Consider the following 18,829-nt stretch of genomic DNA (forward strand, 5'->3'; position numbering starts at 1 on the left):
CCAATCTTTCCCTCTGAACTAAAAACTGAAATAACAAATTTATGTTCGTTCTTCAGATTTATATTGATAATTGATGTTATTTGGATGAAGAACTCATATATCTTCTGGGTTTTTTATATTAAGCCATGTGTAAGAAAATGCTTTAATATACTTAATCCTAATTTATGCATTAATACTTCATTATTGGTAGGAAAAATAAACACAGCTTGGTGTTTCTGTTTTTGGTTATATAATTTTTATAATTCTAAATACTTTTGCACTTTAAATTGTATATAAGTACAGTCAATCTTCATTATGCATGGATTCTGTATTTTTGAATTCACCTACTTGCTAGAATATATTTGCAATCTCCAAATCATGGTGCTTTTACAATCATTCCTGCACATGTACAGAATAGTGTAAAATTTGAGTCACCTGATATATCATGTTCCCAGTTGAGAGAGTGCAACGTTCTATTTCATATTGAAGTTCAGTCTCATTTCACTCCTCATACTGTAAACACATTTGTTTTTACAATATATATATAGTACCTCCTCTTTTTCCATTTCATTTATTTATTTATTTGTTTGTTTTTATTTATTTATTTATTTTGGTGCTTTCACTGCTTAAAATGTACCCCAAATATAGTACTGAAGTTCTGTCTGGTGTAGCTATGTCAAGAAGAGTGTGATGAGCCTTATGGAGAAAATAACATGTTTTAGTAAAATTTTACTCCAGCATGAATTATACTCCAGTGCTGCTGATTGTTAGTTTAATATTCATGAAAAACAGTATAACATATCCAGAAAAAGGAAGAGGAAATTCACTGAGGATGAGCTGGGAAGTGCTGAAGTAGCCCCATGAGGCAATCACAAAGATGAGAAAGTGGCTAGACTTGTGGATTCATGAAACAGTGCTGCTGATTGTTAGTTTAATATTCATGAGAAACAGTATAACATATCCAGAAAAAGGAAGAGGAAATTCACTGAGGAGGAGCTGGGAAGTGCTGAAGTGGCCCCATGTGGCAATCACAAAGATGAGAAAGTGGATAGACTTGTGGATTCATGAAATGATGACCAATAAAAGGCATAATGGAGAGCATGGTGTGAGACTGAGTGCCAAAGAAACATAGTCACTTTACGAAGGATCAGGGAAATGCTGAACTCAAGCATTGATGAACATGCGCTCTGCTACAAAAACAATTGGAAAATTGCTCACTGCTTTGTAGGAAAACAAAGAATGAAATGATGACAGGAGAAATGTCTTCTAAAAAGATAAAAGTGTAACAATTCCCTAAGTACCTCAAGAAGTAAGGGTGTATAAACGTTGGCATGACTTTTGTCCATGATTCTCATGTTCTTACATCTCTGGAAATCGCTGAACCTCTTTCAGAATGTTCACAGGGTCAATTAAAAAATAATAATAAGACAGACTTTGCTTAATTCATTTTGTTGCTATTTGCCCTGATGGGGACAACAAATCATGAATAAAACTGCTGATGCCTTCCTCAGAATGAAGGCATTGAGTGCATATCATTTTTAATGAGAAGTAAACCTAAAGCACTTAATTTCATATTGAAGTGCCATGGCTGTCTAGACTAAAAGCTCGTGTGCAATTTTCTGAGTTGTAAGCTGAGCTAAGATATTTTTTCATAGACCATCATTTGTAACTGGAAGAATGGCTGACAGAGAAGCTCTAGATATTCAACGGTTAGTATTTTACAGATATTTTTCTTGAAATATGAAGTATGTCCTTCACTACAAACAAAACAAATAGCAGTGTTTATTGCCAGTAATAAAACTCAGTTTGAAGTGAAAATTTGAATTTTGCATCACTCATCTTACTGTGAGTTTGACAGTTAGCTTCCTAATACCTAGAGACTTCTGAAATCAGTAATATTAGCAAATGCATTTTTAAATATGGTTTATGAAATGCATCAACATTTTGAAAATCTTCATAATTCAGTCAACCAATATTTTACATGCATGATGTTGATGAACAACCCATTCAAAGTACAAAATATGTCAATATGTGCTTAGCCTAGGTGAGTATGAAATATCCATTATTGAGGCACTAAATTCACATTGCAGTAGCAAAAGATACTCTTCAGTGATAATTTAGACTATGTTCATAAATCCATGCCCAGAAAATATTAAAACTAGCATTATTGATATGCATCTCTAAATTTTACTACAGGAATATTGTAACTTAATATGGATCTACTCTAATATCTATTTTATATTTATTTATGGGATATATTTTGTTTTAATGCTAATTTTGTTTTTGATGACACTAATCACGTTGTTTCATATAATCATAGACATAATCTTGAAAACAACCCTTTGAGATAATGTACCAGGTATGTTAGGTCTAGATATGCTGGTTTACCAAACAATTCCAATATCTCAGAAGCATTCCCTAACAACAAATTTTTATTTCTTATGACATTGCATAGCTATTGAACAATAGCAACTCTTTATAGCTTCTACATTATAGAATTCAAGTTGAATGATTAGTCCCTATTGGCTCTGTCAATCTTATGGCCCAGGGAAAATTATTCTTATAACCTCTACGTAAAATTAGTACTAACTACTTCAGTTTTAATTTCAACAAAAGAATTCACATAACTGGATCTGTCTTAATGGGATAAATATATATTACCTAGCCATAAGAAGGGGCACCACAATCACGGGATCAATCATATTTTCAATGAGGAAGGGAGATTATTAATTTCATAAGGAGGGGTTAGTAAATATTTGAGAACAAAAATATATCACATTAGATACTACTATTTCCCACATCTTATAGATGAGATACAGATAAGTAACTTATCAATGCTTGGAGATTTAATAAATAGTGAACCCACGATGCAAGGCTAAGTGCTCAGATTTCACAGATTTTGCTCTAGGGCAATGACAGGAAATAAGTTATATCCAGTAAAAATCACTAGACCACGTAATATTTTATAAATATGACCACTATGTAATTGATTGTCCAAACCTGGATCCTTTTTCTTTGATAAATGCTAAACCGAATGGGATTAGTTTTAATCTAAGACTGTCCTAAGGAAAACTAAGTGGCAAACCTGAAGGCACATTTAAACACACTGTCCTGTTGGGTAGTAAAGGCATTGGCAAGTCTGGGTAAGGAATGCTAATCCTGTAAACACTTACAGAGGACTCTCTGCAAACCCTCCATGGCATAGTAAATTTCTAAATTAGTTTTGCTTATTTGCTGTATACTTCAAGTGAACCTTATTAATATTTGTAGTTTCCCAAGATGATCTCTAAAATCTTTTGTATTTTATTTCAAGTATCATTTGAATTAATGCATATTCTTAAAGGATGCCAAACAATAGTTCAAAGTTTTAATGACTAATGTAAAATGAATAATAAAACTTAACACTAAGAATCAATTAGTGTGACAATAAAAAGGAGCAAAATTTTCTGACCTAATATTCTGTGCCTTTGTTTTGGGTGCTAAGTGAAAGAATTTATAAAGACAGCTGAGTATACAAACTATAAAACCTCATTAAATTTAGCATTGCATATTTATGTACTAGAAACCTTTAGGGGAATTTTGGTTTGCAAACTTTTATGAGTTTACTAGACTCATTAATTGCCCTGTTTGACACTTCTTTACAAGGTTTCCATTACTTTGTACCTAACATTTGAAAATTGGAAAACTTAAAAGTGAAACATAAATTCTACAAAGAGAACTGATCAGGTTACCTGAAATAAGCAATTGATTCCCAACATAAAGTAATAGTAAACCAACAAAAACTATATTCCACATTATTTGTTATTTATGAGTAAGCACCAAACTAAAATTAAAATTAAATACTATTTTTATCTAATGGGAAAATATTTTTTTTAAAAATGGAACATTTAGTATTGATGAGGGTGTGGTCAAATAAACATTGACATATTGTCATTGAGAATATAAACCTACTTTTATGTAAAGTAATCTGAAATAATAGAGTAAGGTTTTATAAATATTGCTAGCATTACCGTCAAGTGACTTGTCCTTTGGAAAGACTCATAAATTTTAATAAAAGATTTATCTACCAGCATTATTTCTAATATTGAAAATCTGGAGATGATACTAAAAAAATAATTAAAATATGTTCTGTGTGTATGGAGAAATACTACATAGTAATTAAAAAACATTTTCAAGTAATGCATCTTAGGAAATACTAATTTGTAATGCTGAGTAAAACATAGGAGTCTACAGTGTTTAAACACATGCTGATCATAATTTTTTTAAAGGAAGAAAATATAAACCTGTACCAAACCTTAAACAGCTGTTTTAAACTGTGTTGTGGGGAAACAGCTGACTTGTTTCCATTTCTTTTTAAGATTTGTTTATTTATACAAGAACTGGGGTACCATCAGAGGTGCGGGAGGGTGAGAGAATTCGTCAGAGACAGAGTGGGAAGCAGAACAGGCAGAAAGACCAAAGACACTCCTGAGGAGAGCAGCTGGTGAAGCTAGAGAGGTCTGATTCACTATGTGGGAATCTCCCTGGCCAGCTGGGAATTGAACCTCTCTGCAGAGGATGTGGACAGCTTCACAGCATGGTGCTCAACCCGCTGTGCCACCAGGGAGGTCCTTGTTTCCTTTTTCAGACAGGATATTTTCCCAGTAATTATAATCAGTATTAGGGTTGGAAAAGAGCTATTAACTGAAATTAAATCACTTAAAATTTACCAGTAGAATATTGCTTCCTGAAGAAATCTATTTTTACTTGTTGACTACCATCCAGTTTGTCAAATATCGGTAAATCCATGACATAAGTATTTGTTTGCATACTTCATTTACATCAGGTATTCACTAAGTGCTCACCTTGCATCCTAGATGTATCCTGGGAACCACGAAACTATGACTTTAAGTGAAACAATAATAAAAGTAGGTCCTTCAATGAGGTGGTTTTATTCCGTGTTGGCTAAGATTGTTTTTTTCTTGTCAATATTTTAGTAAAATGATGTTGAATGGAAGATGTTATTTGAAAACCTGACCTAGTATGTTTCTTATGTATTTATGGTAGAAAATGTGTTTAATGAATTGATGAGAGCACAAACAGGCCCCTGGTAAAACCCTCATAATCAGGCAACCAGGATCCTGGGATAAGCTGAATCAGAGAGAAAGCTGACAACAGCAAAAAATTCCGGAAGACCTTCCCCTCCACATAACAACTCCAGCAGACCCCCTCGGATCGCAGAGACCCCCACACATACACCAAAAATTCCAGCCGTAGCCTAACCCTATAAAGACTCGCACTCCCATTTTGGGGTTCAACTCTTGGTCTGCAGAGAGTCGTAACCTCCCAGCTTGCAATAAAGCCTGCTTCAGTCTAATACTGTTGGGCTCCTCTCCTTTCTAACATTCTGATGCCAAAACCCGGGGCTGGCCTCTTTTCTAACAGTAGGCAGAGAGTATGAACATGATTTCCTCATTTAAGAGTTTTTTTTTTTTTTTTTTTTTGAGATGAGAAAGAGAAATTAAGAAAGTAAGTAATCTATAAGATATTCAAGTAGAATCAAAGTTCTCCTTTCATCCTTCTTTGTACTTGAATGTCAAAATTGAAGGCAGCCTCCCTGATTACTGATGTTGACAAATTTCATTGAGAAAACAACAAAAAATTGCCTTATAGCCATTTACATATACTCATATTTTCTTCCTGTTTGTTTTATGTTATTGATGATGAACTTTTTGATGCTAGGAGTACTAATTCTCATCTTTCATTCCAAACTAAAAGATACATGACACTTGTGAGATAAATAATAGAGAATAAATTAATAAATTAGTAAACTCATGATTGCATTTACATGGGAAGTACAGTGGTGGTAACGAGAGTTAAATTGCTTGTGTTTTACTGCCAGCATTGCTACATGACCTAAGGAAAGATAGTAAGCTTTTTGATGCCTCTGTTATCTCAAGTTTAGTGATATGAAAAATCATTACTAACCATCATTAGAGTTGTAAGGATTATGTGAGTTAAAGTTATAGAACACTTAGAGTCATACTTGGCATGTGGCTTGTTTACTTATTATTTCAAAATGTGGCTGTAAATATTATAATGCTTAGCAAGAACTAGCTTTGAGGAATACATAAACATATTTAACCTGAGAATAATTTGTTAGGATCTCTATTTTACATGTAGGCTATAGAAGATGATCCTTGTGATGACATGTGAATAGTCATCAACAGATTTCTGGATAATAGAGAAATGCATGATAGCCAGAATGTTTATTGATGGATTTATAATTAGAAAATTTATGAGTATCATTAATTAGGGATATCATTAATTAGCTTTCAGAAGAGAAAATTCTTACGGGGGGAGGGGATTGGTGGTAACAAAGCTGTGTGGTGATAAATAATTGTGGATCAGAATAAAGGAAGATCTTTCAGTCTTGACAGAAGACATTATCTGAAACATTTTCACTAATTGAAACTTGTTCCTTTTAAATTACATAATTGATTAAAAGAATACTTTTGAAATAACTTCTTAAGTAATTCATAAATGTAAGGTGGTGTGATTATTGCTACTTTCTTATTAATAGTCATCATCATCAAACAAAAAGTAAAAGTAAATTATTGAAAGCTCTCTTTTAATGGTATTAATAAATGTTAAGAAGGCATATTGAGCAAAGTGAACATTACATTTTACCCATTTTTTTTAAAGATTTAAAGAAGTTCTTTTTTAAAGAACTGTGGTATAAGCCAGAGGTGCGGGGGTGGGGTGAGAAGATTCACCAGAGAAAGCGGGGAGCAGAACAGGCAGATCTATGGAAATACACTGCTGAGGGGAGCAGCGGGCGAGGCAGCAAAGGTCTGCTGCGCCATGTGGGTTGCTCCCTGCTGGCCAGGGATCGAACTCATGCTGCAGTGGCTGGCGATAGCTTGATAGTGCTGTCTTTTTCCTCTGTGCCACCAAGGAGGCCCTTATTTTTATATATTTTTAAGGTAACTGGCATTGAACACTAGAATATGTGGATATACCCAAACACCTTGGACTCTTTCCATTATGTTGCTTCCTTAAAAGGATCTTTTATTAATAAAGTTGATGATCTATGCAAGTGTCATTTCAATGAGGGTGCTGGAAAGGAGGTATACTGTGGAAACTATCTACTCCACTTAGCTGCTTTAACTGACATCATTTATATATTCCACAAAAATTCACTGGATATGAAGCAGAATACAGTTACTCTTTTCCAATACTTCTCTCTGATGATTGAATGAAATTATATGGAAAAAGAGGAAGGATAGGAGGAGAAAACATGGAGATGGAAGAGGAAGATGAGAGGAAGAAGGAACAGGAGGTTTTGGAAGTCAAGGAGGAAGGGAAAGGGAGGGGAAGATGATAAAGGCAAGGGCCTCCCTGTTGGCTCAAGGGGTTAAGATGCATCACTATGAAGCTGTCAGTAGCCACTGCAGCACGAGTTTGATCCCTAGTCAGGCAGGTGACCCACATGGTGCAGCAGACCTCTCCTGTCTTGCCCACTGCTCCCCTCAGCAGTGTTTTTCAATAGATCCACCTGTTCTGTTCTTCACTCTGTCTCTGGTGAATCCTCTTAGCCCATACACACCTCTAGCCTGTACCCCAGTTCTTGTAAGCATAAATAAATCTTTAAAAAAAAAAGAAAGAGAAAAGCAAGGGGGAAGGCCAAGGAGGATAAAAGAAAAAGGCCAAGGAGGATAACCACCTTTGTGGTTAAAGTGGTAAAGTGATTTCTTTAGCATTATATGATGATAATAAAGGAATAAGATTACTAAGCAATAAGGAATAGTTAAAATGCATTTGTGCTAGGATATCAGTCTATAAATACAGCTAACACTAGACCCAGTAATCAATAAAAGGAAGTTTTAGAATTTTTTCCCTTAGGGATATTAACAAATATGACTTTCCTCTAAAGAGATGAGGCAAATGGAGGAATATTAACTTGATTCTAAGTTGGTATCCTCTTTAGATCCTCCTGACATTAAAAATGACTAAATTCCAAGATATACAGAGCCCAAAGCACCCTACCATTCTCTGGAGTACCAATACATTCATTTCCTCCTTAATCATTTGTCTGTTCAGGTGATGCTATCAAAGCACTATGACTTATGCTATTTTTTCCATGAAACCTTATATCAGTGAAAGAATAGCTCCCATATCAGTGTTTAGAATTTTGCAGTTCCTTGAATAAACTGAGACTAGTATTCAGGATCCCTAAGCTGAATGTCACAATTAGTCTGAGGGAGAGAGGACAGGAAAATGTTGACTTTTAAAGAAAGTTTAGTTTTTCATGATTACTACCCTCTAAATAAGCCATCATATTGTGTGCCACATTGAAATGGTATTTTATTTTGCTATGAATCCAGGGTACCCCTGTACCTCTCAAACGTAGATTGAGTTTTATGTCCTCACTGTCTGGAAGTACATGGGGAAGCTCTGCAGCCCAACTGATTTTAGCACAGAGAAAATGAAAAGCTTGAAGACTCATTCTAAAAAATTTAAATCTTTCCTTCATTTCCAAGTACTGATATCCATGTTAACACCCTTTCCTTGACTTTTTCACTTATTTTACCCTCTATATCCTTACCATGTTTGAAGCCACAGAATTATTAGCATACTAACTTGTCTTCTTGAGTTAGAATAGTAGGTATCCTTTCTACCTTCTTCTCTGTTTCATTGACTATCTCTGTTCAAGACTCACTTTCTTAGAATTACTCACAGCACTTTTAATTAAACAGCGCCCTTGTATGCTCGCACAAGAAAATCCACATCATTGTTCATCATTTCCATTTATGTGGCCGTACTAGCAGTTCTATGTTAGTCCTTGCTACAAATGATACTAGAAAAGTAGACTGTGATGGACTTTTAGTCCATTATTACAGCATCATTCCAAATATATTGTTATGTAAAACTCAGTCCATATGCCATGAAGCACCCTGAAATAGTTATTATTGATTCCCACACCCCAGTTGTATCCCTTTTCCCCATATTACAGTTATTTTTTTCATACACATTTGTAACTTCTTATAGATATGAACATTATCAGAGATCTAAATGCAGTTTGTTCTGAAGGCAGACTATTGTCAAATGACCATTGATTTATCTTATTCATGCCTCAATAATATGTCTAGTGTTTAAGAGTATAAAGTAGCCTCAACCTATAATGGACACTTGTGGTTGAACCACAATAAAGCTGTGTGCTTGAGCTTTGGGTTTCTTAATCTCTAGACTCTAATTCAAGCAATTTCCTGTCCACACAAGCAAACAAGTCTTTAAACATTTGATGAATATGAAAGATTTCTTCTTATATGGCATAGATTATTAATACCTAGCTTCTGAAATCTAGTGGTCAGTTTATTATTTCCTTTCCATATAAATCCCCTGAGTACAGACCTGCTCTTAACTTTTAAGCTGATATCCATGGGTGAGAGTAAGAAGGAACAGAACTTTATCATGGTTTAATGATTTACACGAATTTAATGAATTATATTCTTTTGGTAAAAAAAAAAAAACAAACTATGTAACATGTTAATTTTTTTTCATCTGGTAAATCAGTGTGTCTAAGGTCATAAAATAAAGTTGTAATTGAGCTGACATTGATCTGTTGTTATATGTGTATTCAAAACAAGAATTTACCTCTATCTTAAGTTACAGAGCAGTTGAGATAACTATATGACATTAAAAATATCTCCATTTATTCTTCATAAACTTTGAAAATTAATTTGATTGTTGATTCTATTAATTTCCTTGTATCTGTTTCTTCACTTACTAATTAAGGATGTTGAACATAATAGTGTCTAGGGGATGCTTGTATTTTGAGCATTACAAAGTTTGAGTTCCTTGCCTCAAAGGTACAAATGATAAATATCAAATGGTTTGTTCAACAGATAAATGCTATGTAAGTTGTGTCTTTGAAAGAGAATTTGAAAGATGAGAAAAGATCTTCAGCCATCTTTTTCTCTGCTAAATATAGGTATGTATATTAGAAACTCACCTTTTTATAATGTAACATTGATGATTGAGCAGTGCTTTGTGTCCTTTCATCTGATAATCATATATCTGCCTGCTGTTTACCTTTATTCATCAGTAGAACTTACTCTAGTATAATTCCTGCTAAATTGAAGAAGGCAAGAAGTGAAGAAGGTCTGGAATTTCAGGTGACAATGTCAGGCTTTAGCAGTCAGAGGAGACTGCCAATAATGGGGAATCCTGGAAATTGAGTGATAAATGTCTCAACCATGATGCTTCCAGGGACAGTTAGAAGTGAGAAAGGACATATTATTAATGTGGAAATATTGAAATGAAGGAAAGAAGGAAGGAGTTACAGAGAGGTGCACTATGTGCAAATAGACTGTCTATGAAATACTAAAATAAAAACACTTCAGTTTTTGTAAGAAATGAACTTTATTTAGGAAAAGATAGCTTAAACATTATTTGCTGGTTATTGTTTTAGACTCCCATACAGTAATGATCCAAAACTAATATTTTATCTGTAAATGTTATATTTTATTATAATAGGTGAAAGAACATTAGAAAATCATTTTAATTAAGTTCCTTACATTGCTTTCCTATATATATAGGCTAATTATGAATTTATAGTAGGCTAATTATGAATTTATCATGGGGCATTTGTTGGCTGAACTGTGTAATAAGATTCTTGGTTTATATAGTTTCTGCTATAGGAATCTTACTGAGTTTTATAAAAATTAGATTGCTATATCTTGAGTATGAAAGATGGCTTAAAACCATGGACTGATACTGCAATACAAAGGATATAAAAAATTTCAGAAAACTAATTTTAAGTTAAATATATAATCTTTAAATCATTTAAATTTACCTAAAAAGTTTTTATTACATTTGAAAACTGCTTACAATATTACCAGTGCTTTTATTTGCCTCTGTCACAAATGCTGAAAAACCCATAGATTAATACAAATCCATTTTCTTACCAAATATAACACAGGTATTTGTTTTAGCTATAATAATAGGGAAACTGTTGTTCATGTTCAAATAGAGTTCATTCAATCATACTGCCTAAGAAATATTCTTATAAAGAGATCTTTCTTCATTCTGAATGTTACCATTTTTAATCTCTTAAACAAAGACCATATATCATTGGTAATTATTAATAACACTGCATTTGAAATTATGTAGAAGTTTTTTTATATTTTGAATAATTTACTACAGGTATCAATTTTGAGCATTCCCATCAAATTTCTTGCTTAAGAATAAAATTCTTATAGTCTCTGCCACTATATTTTCTAGCTCACTAAAGCAATTTAATTGCTTTCAGATATTTTCAAGGCCATGTTTACTTATTTGTCCTATACCTGTACAGAAGATTTTTTGAAATGAAAGTGCCAGAGAACCCAATTCCACCCAATTGATCTATTTTTATGTTCATGTGGAGCTGTTAGTCCCTCTTCTCCTCCTTCCCCTGCCCAGGAAATAGAAATATTTGGTAGGACTAATTCTCAAATGATAAAGTCACTTTAAATAAAAGTACCAATTTAGATCATACATTGGAAGAAGAAAAAAGTTATTTATTTTCTTGCTTAGGTTTGAAATAGTAGCGACTGAAATTGTGAATTGAAACTAAATGCTGATTTAAACAATGTACAATTATAATTTTAATAGAAGCTGTTAGAGTAGTTTGTGAATGACATTTCTTTGTTCATGCATACCTTTATTGTTTTCAGGTACAGCATAGCCTCACTAAAACTAGTTGTAAAAATAATTACATTCTAATGCACAAATTAGAGAAAACAGTCTTCTTTCAAAATCTCCTGAAATTTTGAGAAGCAGGAAGGTGTAATTAAAAGAATCTGTATTTTAACTGATGAGGCTACTTACGAAGAAGGCCTAATGCCTAATAGTTTGAGAGTTCTAGTCTTGTGTTTGATTTCTGCAAATTGTCTAAACTCAGATCCTCGGTTTAGATTGTTTTCTCATTGTTCACACAATAGGGCTGCTGTTGAGTATTACATGTGCTAATTATGTATTTAAAGTTTTAGGCATAAATGGCATTCAGTTCCCACCATCTGAATTTCTTTCAATGAAGAATTCATTCATAAAAATTATATTTTCCTTTGTATTTTATAATTTGGCTCATTTAATTTTACAGTGTCATTGTAGTATGTGGTAGAAAGTTGTACTGTTTGTTGATATACAGTATTTCTGAAAACTCTATTGTGAAACTAACTATACCCTTTCACCCCTATTTTTTAGTGACATATATGTATATGTGTATATACATTCATTTTGTTGTAACAGGTCTATGATTTAGTATCACAATCCATTATTTGCTTATTTGTGTGTGGCTATCAGTGTTTCTACTACCATACTTCCTGACTCTAAGCAGTTGACTTTATTCCTCTAAAGTGTGATGTTAACTTGATCAGTAGTTTTTAAGTAAACTTGCTAATATACCCATAAAATAATTGGGAAAAAAAGGTGTAAGTATGATAATTTTCATACTTGAGAAATTCAGGGTAGAATGCCACTATACATGTGGCCCATACTCCTGTTCTTACCAAATTTTCCCAGAATGAAGACAGTAGGGTATATTTCTATAAGATATTGTGCCAAAATAGGCTGAACTTCAGAGCAAAAGTGTAATTTTCTTGAGATAAAAATATGAAACTGTAACTATATGTTTATCTCTTTTCTTTGTCTAAGGAAAAGGAGTTAGAACTAAATTTCCATCCCAATTTCATAATTGTATTTAAGCGTACAGCATTTTTGCAGGACTTTTTCTTGGCTTTGTGCTACTGACTCACTTTCCATTAATATTGTTTATCAGATAAGTTTGTATTTGTTTCTGTACCTGCCCAATATCCTTTTTGAATGAAGTAGTCTGTAAATAAATAATTGTAAACAGATAACTATAATACATTGTAAAAAGATTTACCAGATGGTGAAAAAGCACTAAAAAAAATGGCCACAGGCTGTGTCCCATGCAATATAATTCTTTACAATAGCCTGAATCTGTAATTGATTTTGTAAAAGTAACCACAGCCTTCAACTCTTTTACTGTATTCTAATGTTTTGTTTTCTTGTTTTATATTTAGTAGTTATGAAGGAAAAACTATTCTGTACTTTAATTTTAACTAGGTTCACACACAATTTCCTTTTGCTCATTGATCTTATTTTAGCCCTTTATAGTTTATATATTTTTAAATTATTAGTACATATTTTCTAGAAAAGTGCTCTATATGCAGCATATTATTCTTATATACAATTAAAAAGTAGAAATAAGAGTGCTTGTTTTAAAATAAAACATTGGAACTTTGGGAAGTATTTTTGCACAAATGTGTCAGATTTTTTTTTTCTTTAACACCAGTTGTCAACTGATTGCTCTATTATTTTAAAATATGCCCAGAGAAGTAAATTGCTCCAGTGTCTGATTTATTTAAACTCAGTGGTAGTGGTAGTAGCCAGTCTTTAACATTTTCTGAACCCTTGAAGGCTCTTCTTGACCTGCTTCTCTATTAACTTGTTATGCTCTGGGAGCCACTTAATGCTCACTTTCACAATCTCTATCATTAGAGAATACACCTCTAGAGTTGATCATCCCCACATCCTCTTTCAAAGTCATTTCCTTTGAGAAGCTTTTCAATATAATACTGGAAGTCCTAGCCAGGGCAATAAGACAAGAGAAAGACATCCAAGGAATCCAAATAGGAAAAGAAGAAGTCAAACTATCACTATTTGCAGACGATATGATATTATACATAGAGAACCCCAAAAACTCCACAGAAAAGCTAATTCAACTCATCAATCAGTTCAGTAAAGTGGCAGGATACAAAATCAACACGCAAAAGTCAGTAGCCTTCCTATACACAAACAATAAATCTGAAGAAGAAGAAATCGAAAAGACCATCCCTTTTGTTATTGAAACAAAAAAAATCAAATATTGGGAATAAATCTAACAAAAGAGGTAAAGGACCTATACAAAGAAAACTATAAAACACTGTTAAAAGAAATAGAAGAAGACACAAAGAAATGGAGAGACATCCCCTGCTCATGGATTGGAAGAATAAACATTATTAAAATGGCCATCCTTCCAAAAGCAATATACAGATTCAATGCTATTCCAATCAAAATTTCAATGTCATTCTTCAAAGAAATAGAAAAATTATTGATGAAATTCATATGGAATCACAAAAACCCCGAATAGCCAAAGCTCTCCTGAAAAAAAAAGAAGGGAATGGAGGCATCAGACTCCCAGACTTCAAACTATACTACAAAGCCATAATCATCAAAACTGCATGGTATTGGAACAAGAACAGACATACAGACCAATGGAATCGAATAGAAAATCCAGAAATAAACCCACAGATTTATGGTCAACTAATCTTTGACAAAGGAGCAAAGACTATGCACTGGAGCAAAGAAAGTTTGTTCAATAAATGGTGCTGGGAAAACTGGGTCGCTACATGCAAAAGAATGAAGCTTGACCACCACCTCACACCATACACAAAAATCAACTCAAAATGGATTAAAGAACTAGACATAAGACCTGAAACCATAAAATATATAGAAGGAAATATAGGCGAAACACTACGTGATTTGCACATCAAAGACATCTTTACAGACACATCACCCAAAGCAGTGATAGTGAAGGCAAAGATAAACAGCTGGGACTATATCAAATTAAAGAGCTTTTGCACAGCAAAAGAGACAATAACAAAAACAAAGAGAAACCCCACCAACTGGGAGAACATTTTTGCACCCAACACTAATGATAAAGGACTGATCACAAAAATCTGCAAAGAGCTGATGAGACTCAACAACAACAAAGAAAATAATCCAGTCAAAAAATGGGCAGAAGAGCTTAAAAGAAACTTCTCTGAAGAGGAAATGCAAATGGCCAACAGGCATATGAAAAAATGTTCAGCATCACTTGTCATCAGGGAAATGCAAATCAAAACTACCATGAGATACCATCTTACACCAGTGAGAATGGCACATATTAAAAAACTAGCAACAACAAATGTTGGCGAGGGTGTGGAGAAAAAGGAACTCTTCTGCACTGTTGGTGGGAGTGCAAACTGGTCCAACCACTGTGGAAAGCTGTGTGGAGATTTCTGGACCTACTAAACATAGAGCTTCCATATGACCAGCAATTCCACTCCTAGGTATTTACCCAAAGGACACAGAAACATCAATTCCAAAGAACACCTGCACCCCTATGTTTATAGCAGCACTGTTTACAATAGCTAAGCTTTGGAAACAACCCAAATGCCCAAAAATAGATGACTGGATCAAGAAGATGTGGTACATATATACCATGGAATATTACTCAGCATTCAAAAAGATAAACACATGCAATTTGCTGCAACATGGATGGCGCTGGAAGGGATCATGCTCAGCGAAATAAGCCAAAAAGAAAAAGAAAATACCGGATGGTCTCACTCATAGCAGGAATCTAGAAAACTTAAATAAGGGACCAGGAAAATGAAAAACTATAAGAAAGTGAAAATCAAAATCAACAAAAAACTATGAACCAGAGACACTTTTAGGGGGGCGGGGGCGGGAGGGGAGGGATTGGGGTCAGAAAGGGGGGCGGGAATTTTATGGGGAAAATAACAATAAAATTTATAAAAAAAAAAAAAAAAAACAAAATCAAGAATATTCATGGATATGAAATCAAAATCATGGATATTCAAATAAAATTTCCTTTACCTGTATAAAAATTACTTTTCTCAATGAGGACATTTTCTATTTTTCCTACTTACTTACATGTTTGTAATTTGTTCCCATTTTGTACAAGCATGTATATCCTAATAATCCAACAAAAGTATCTATACATCAGTTCCATTTGAAATTTTAGAAAATCAAAAATACCATATTAAAATTTTTAATCTACCATATCACGTAATATTTCTTGGTATAGGAAGAAAACAACAAATATTCTCATTAGCATCTTCTGCATAATGGATTAAGGTTCTTAATTTGATGAGCCAGACTAATTATTAAATTAGAGTTATCAATATTATTAACAGAATTAATATACACTAATTCAGTAAGAAATATTTGTTACAGCCACAAAAATCATGTAAAATATCTTAAATTACATAAACAGTATAATAATGATCTGCAAAAACTGACCTCTTTTTTATTGTTACTACTATATTTGAAGTCTAGCATTCTAAATATTTGATGGTCTCATATTTTTGCTTAGAACATTTCCATGTTGAGTTGGAGAATGCAGTAAATGTTGTGTAGTTAATATTTATCTAGTTTTATGTGCTTCTAAAGATGTATAAATAATTTTGATTTATATTCAGCTTTTAATATTTTACTTGTGTCATTGATTACAATGGAGACAAAAGGACACAAGCTAAACATGTGTAATCCTGACAATTTGGAGAGGACAATAATTATAATGACTCAAAAGTGAGTGACTAAAATGATGATACCTCTCTATATTAAACAGTACAAAGTATGCTATATTAAACAGTACAAAATATGCTAAATAAAAATTGCATTATTACCTTCCATCATGTTTGTAGCATACATCATATTTTCTGATTATATTTTATCATTAAATTTATGCTTTCTGAAATTTTTAATAATTGAAGTCCAATAATTAAAATATTCATATAGTTTTCAGTATCTATGTAGTATGAGATTATTGTATTAAATAATTTAAAATGAACTAATTTATCTATAAAATGTCAATAAACCTTTTCCTTACAATTATTATATCTGAGAAATTACAATAATGGTTAAATTGAGAGATTTTGCTTTTTTTCAACACATTGAAATAATTTTTAAATATTCATTGAGAGGAGATGTTAATTAATGGCCAGATGACACTTACCAAGTGACCAACTTAATATTCTATTGTCAGTAATTAAATGGATCATTTAGATTACTGAATTACTTTGAACTAATATTTAATTATTTATTATCAAAATTTAGAGAGAACCCTGTCTTCGAATTGTGTTATCACAAGCAAAATGTAGAGAGTCTTGACACCAGGGGAGGTATTTCTTGCTTTATGTCGACAAAAAATTTCTGAATTGAGTTGCATATGGTTGTTCAGTTGGTTTCAGGTCAGTGCTTTGACAGTTTAAGTGCCAACTGCTCAGGCCTCTGAGCCCTCCTCTGAAAAATTGTTAACGCCCAGCCAAGTTTGGTGCACTCAATTTGGATAGATCTAATTTATATTGGTAGGAATTTCTCTACATTGATCTCTTTAAAAATAATTTCATTCTACGGTAAGAAATAGTTAAAATTATTAAGTGGAAAATCTGAAGCAAGTGTATTGTATGAATTAGAATGCTTTGTCATTTTTGTGAAGGTATTTTGCTAGACTAACTGAGATCTGTAAAATGTCTGTTATAATATGGACCTTCTGGAGTTTAAAAGCAACTGCTCAATTTGAAATGCATAATTCATGTAGACTCTATCTCCTGAAATACTGAAAATATCTTCCCTATTTAACTTAATTAACTGAAAACTGTCACTCTTGGAACTCTCCTGGCATAGTCTAGCACTTAATATGTTCAGTTATTCTTGCTAGGATCAGAAGTTGCTTTAAGAGTACCTAGAAATTTGCTTATGGGTTGGTTGATACTATCAAAACTATAGAAATGCGCATATATATTTTTTACTCTTTAATCAATATTGACAGTGGTAACTGATGTGAGGCTAACTGAACCAGCATCTAAATTTCAATGAGATAAATAGATCATCTGCACTTGATAAGTAAAAGACATGAAATATGAACACAGGGAACATTGTAGGTGTAAGTGGTTGAAGATTTTTTGTGTTCTAAAGCTCTCTATGTTTAGAAACATGACTTTAATTTCTAACCCTTGTACAAGCAAATAACTATATTGTGTCCCAGTGCTTGTTAAAAAAAAAAATGTAGTGTGTTCAACACATCTACATTTAAAATACTAAGTAGAATATTTTTAGATATAATTCAAGTTCTTAAACTTAAAGACTCAACCAAAAATATGAATGACTATAGAGGTTATTAAGTGAAACCCGAAAATATGAGTAATACTTGTTTGTAGGAAAGACTAATGGCCTTAAGCATTTTTTTTAACTTTTAACTTTAACTCAGTGTAGTATTATAATATTTGTTTAGTCTCTTTAATATTATATGTTATTTCACTACAAAATGACTAGTACACAGTTGCTATGTGTGCTGGAGTGGAAGATGAATTGGTTTTGTAAGGATTCCTTAAAACATTTGAATAGAGTGACATGTGAACACAAAGAAATTAAATAGTTCAGCCTGGGGTTAAGGGTAGACTTCTTAGGAGACTTCTTATTTAAAGATAAAGTAGTTTAATAATAATAAAAAATGTCAAACCATTTATGAAATACCTTGTAATTGTTAGCATGAGACCTAAGAGTGACCAGGGACCCCATGCTGTTAAGAGGTACATGCTTAAAAGGTGACCAACATGCACAAAGACAAAGGGAGCATATTCTTAGTATGAAAGATTTTTTAGTAGAATAGGTATATTAACACAGAGAGAAGAAATATTAACAAGTAATAATTGCCCAATAAAGTTCCAAATATTATCCATTATCCACCCTCACCCCCACCCTGTGCAAATGCCTACCCAAACAGGTTTGTCTGAAAGCAAGGCCTCTGAGGCCCAAAATCTTGTCAGAAATCCAAGTACTTTCCAGTGGGGAACTACAAGAAAGACTTTAGGCACTTTCCAGAGAGCTGGGACAGAAGGAAAGACTCAAAATTCAAAATGTACCACATAACACATACACAATGGAATATTACTCAGCGATCAAAAAAGATAAACTCATGCAATTTACAGCAACATGTATAGAGCTGGAAGGGATCATGCTCAGCAAAGTAAGTCAG

The 18,829-nt window shown here is 33.0% G+C and overlaps 1 protein-coding gene across 9 annotated transcripts in view; it reads left to right on the plus strand.

The window, feature by feature from the left end:
* GALNT13 (polypeptide N-acetylgalactosaminyltransferase 13) overlaps positions 1-18,829 on the plus strand; it is a 446,421-nt gene that overhangs the window by 141,028 nt on the left and 286,564 nt on the right. Inside the window, exon 2 of one of the 9 annotated variants that reach the window (XM_037523345.2) lies at positions 9,867-9,952. The exons of the other annotated variants lie outside the window; for them this stretch is intronic. Coding sequence (XP_037379242.1) covers positions 9,910-9,952 — 43 coding nt within the window. The 5' untranslated portion in view covers positions 9,867-9,909. The remainder of the gene's footprint in view (positions 1-9,866; positions 9,953-18,829) is intronic. 9 annotated transcript variants of the gene reach the window in all.

This window comes from Talpa occidentalis, unplaced genomic scaffold, assembly GCF_014898055.3.
Source record: "Talpa occidentalis isolate TD23 unplaced genomic scaffold, MPIMG_talOcc4v2.1 talOcc4.3, whole genome shotgun sequence".
NCBI lineage: Eukaryota > Metazoa > Chordata > Mammalia > Eulipotyphla > Talpidae > Talpa > Talpa occidentalis.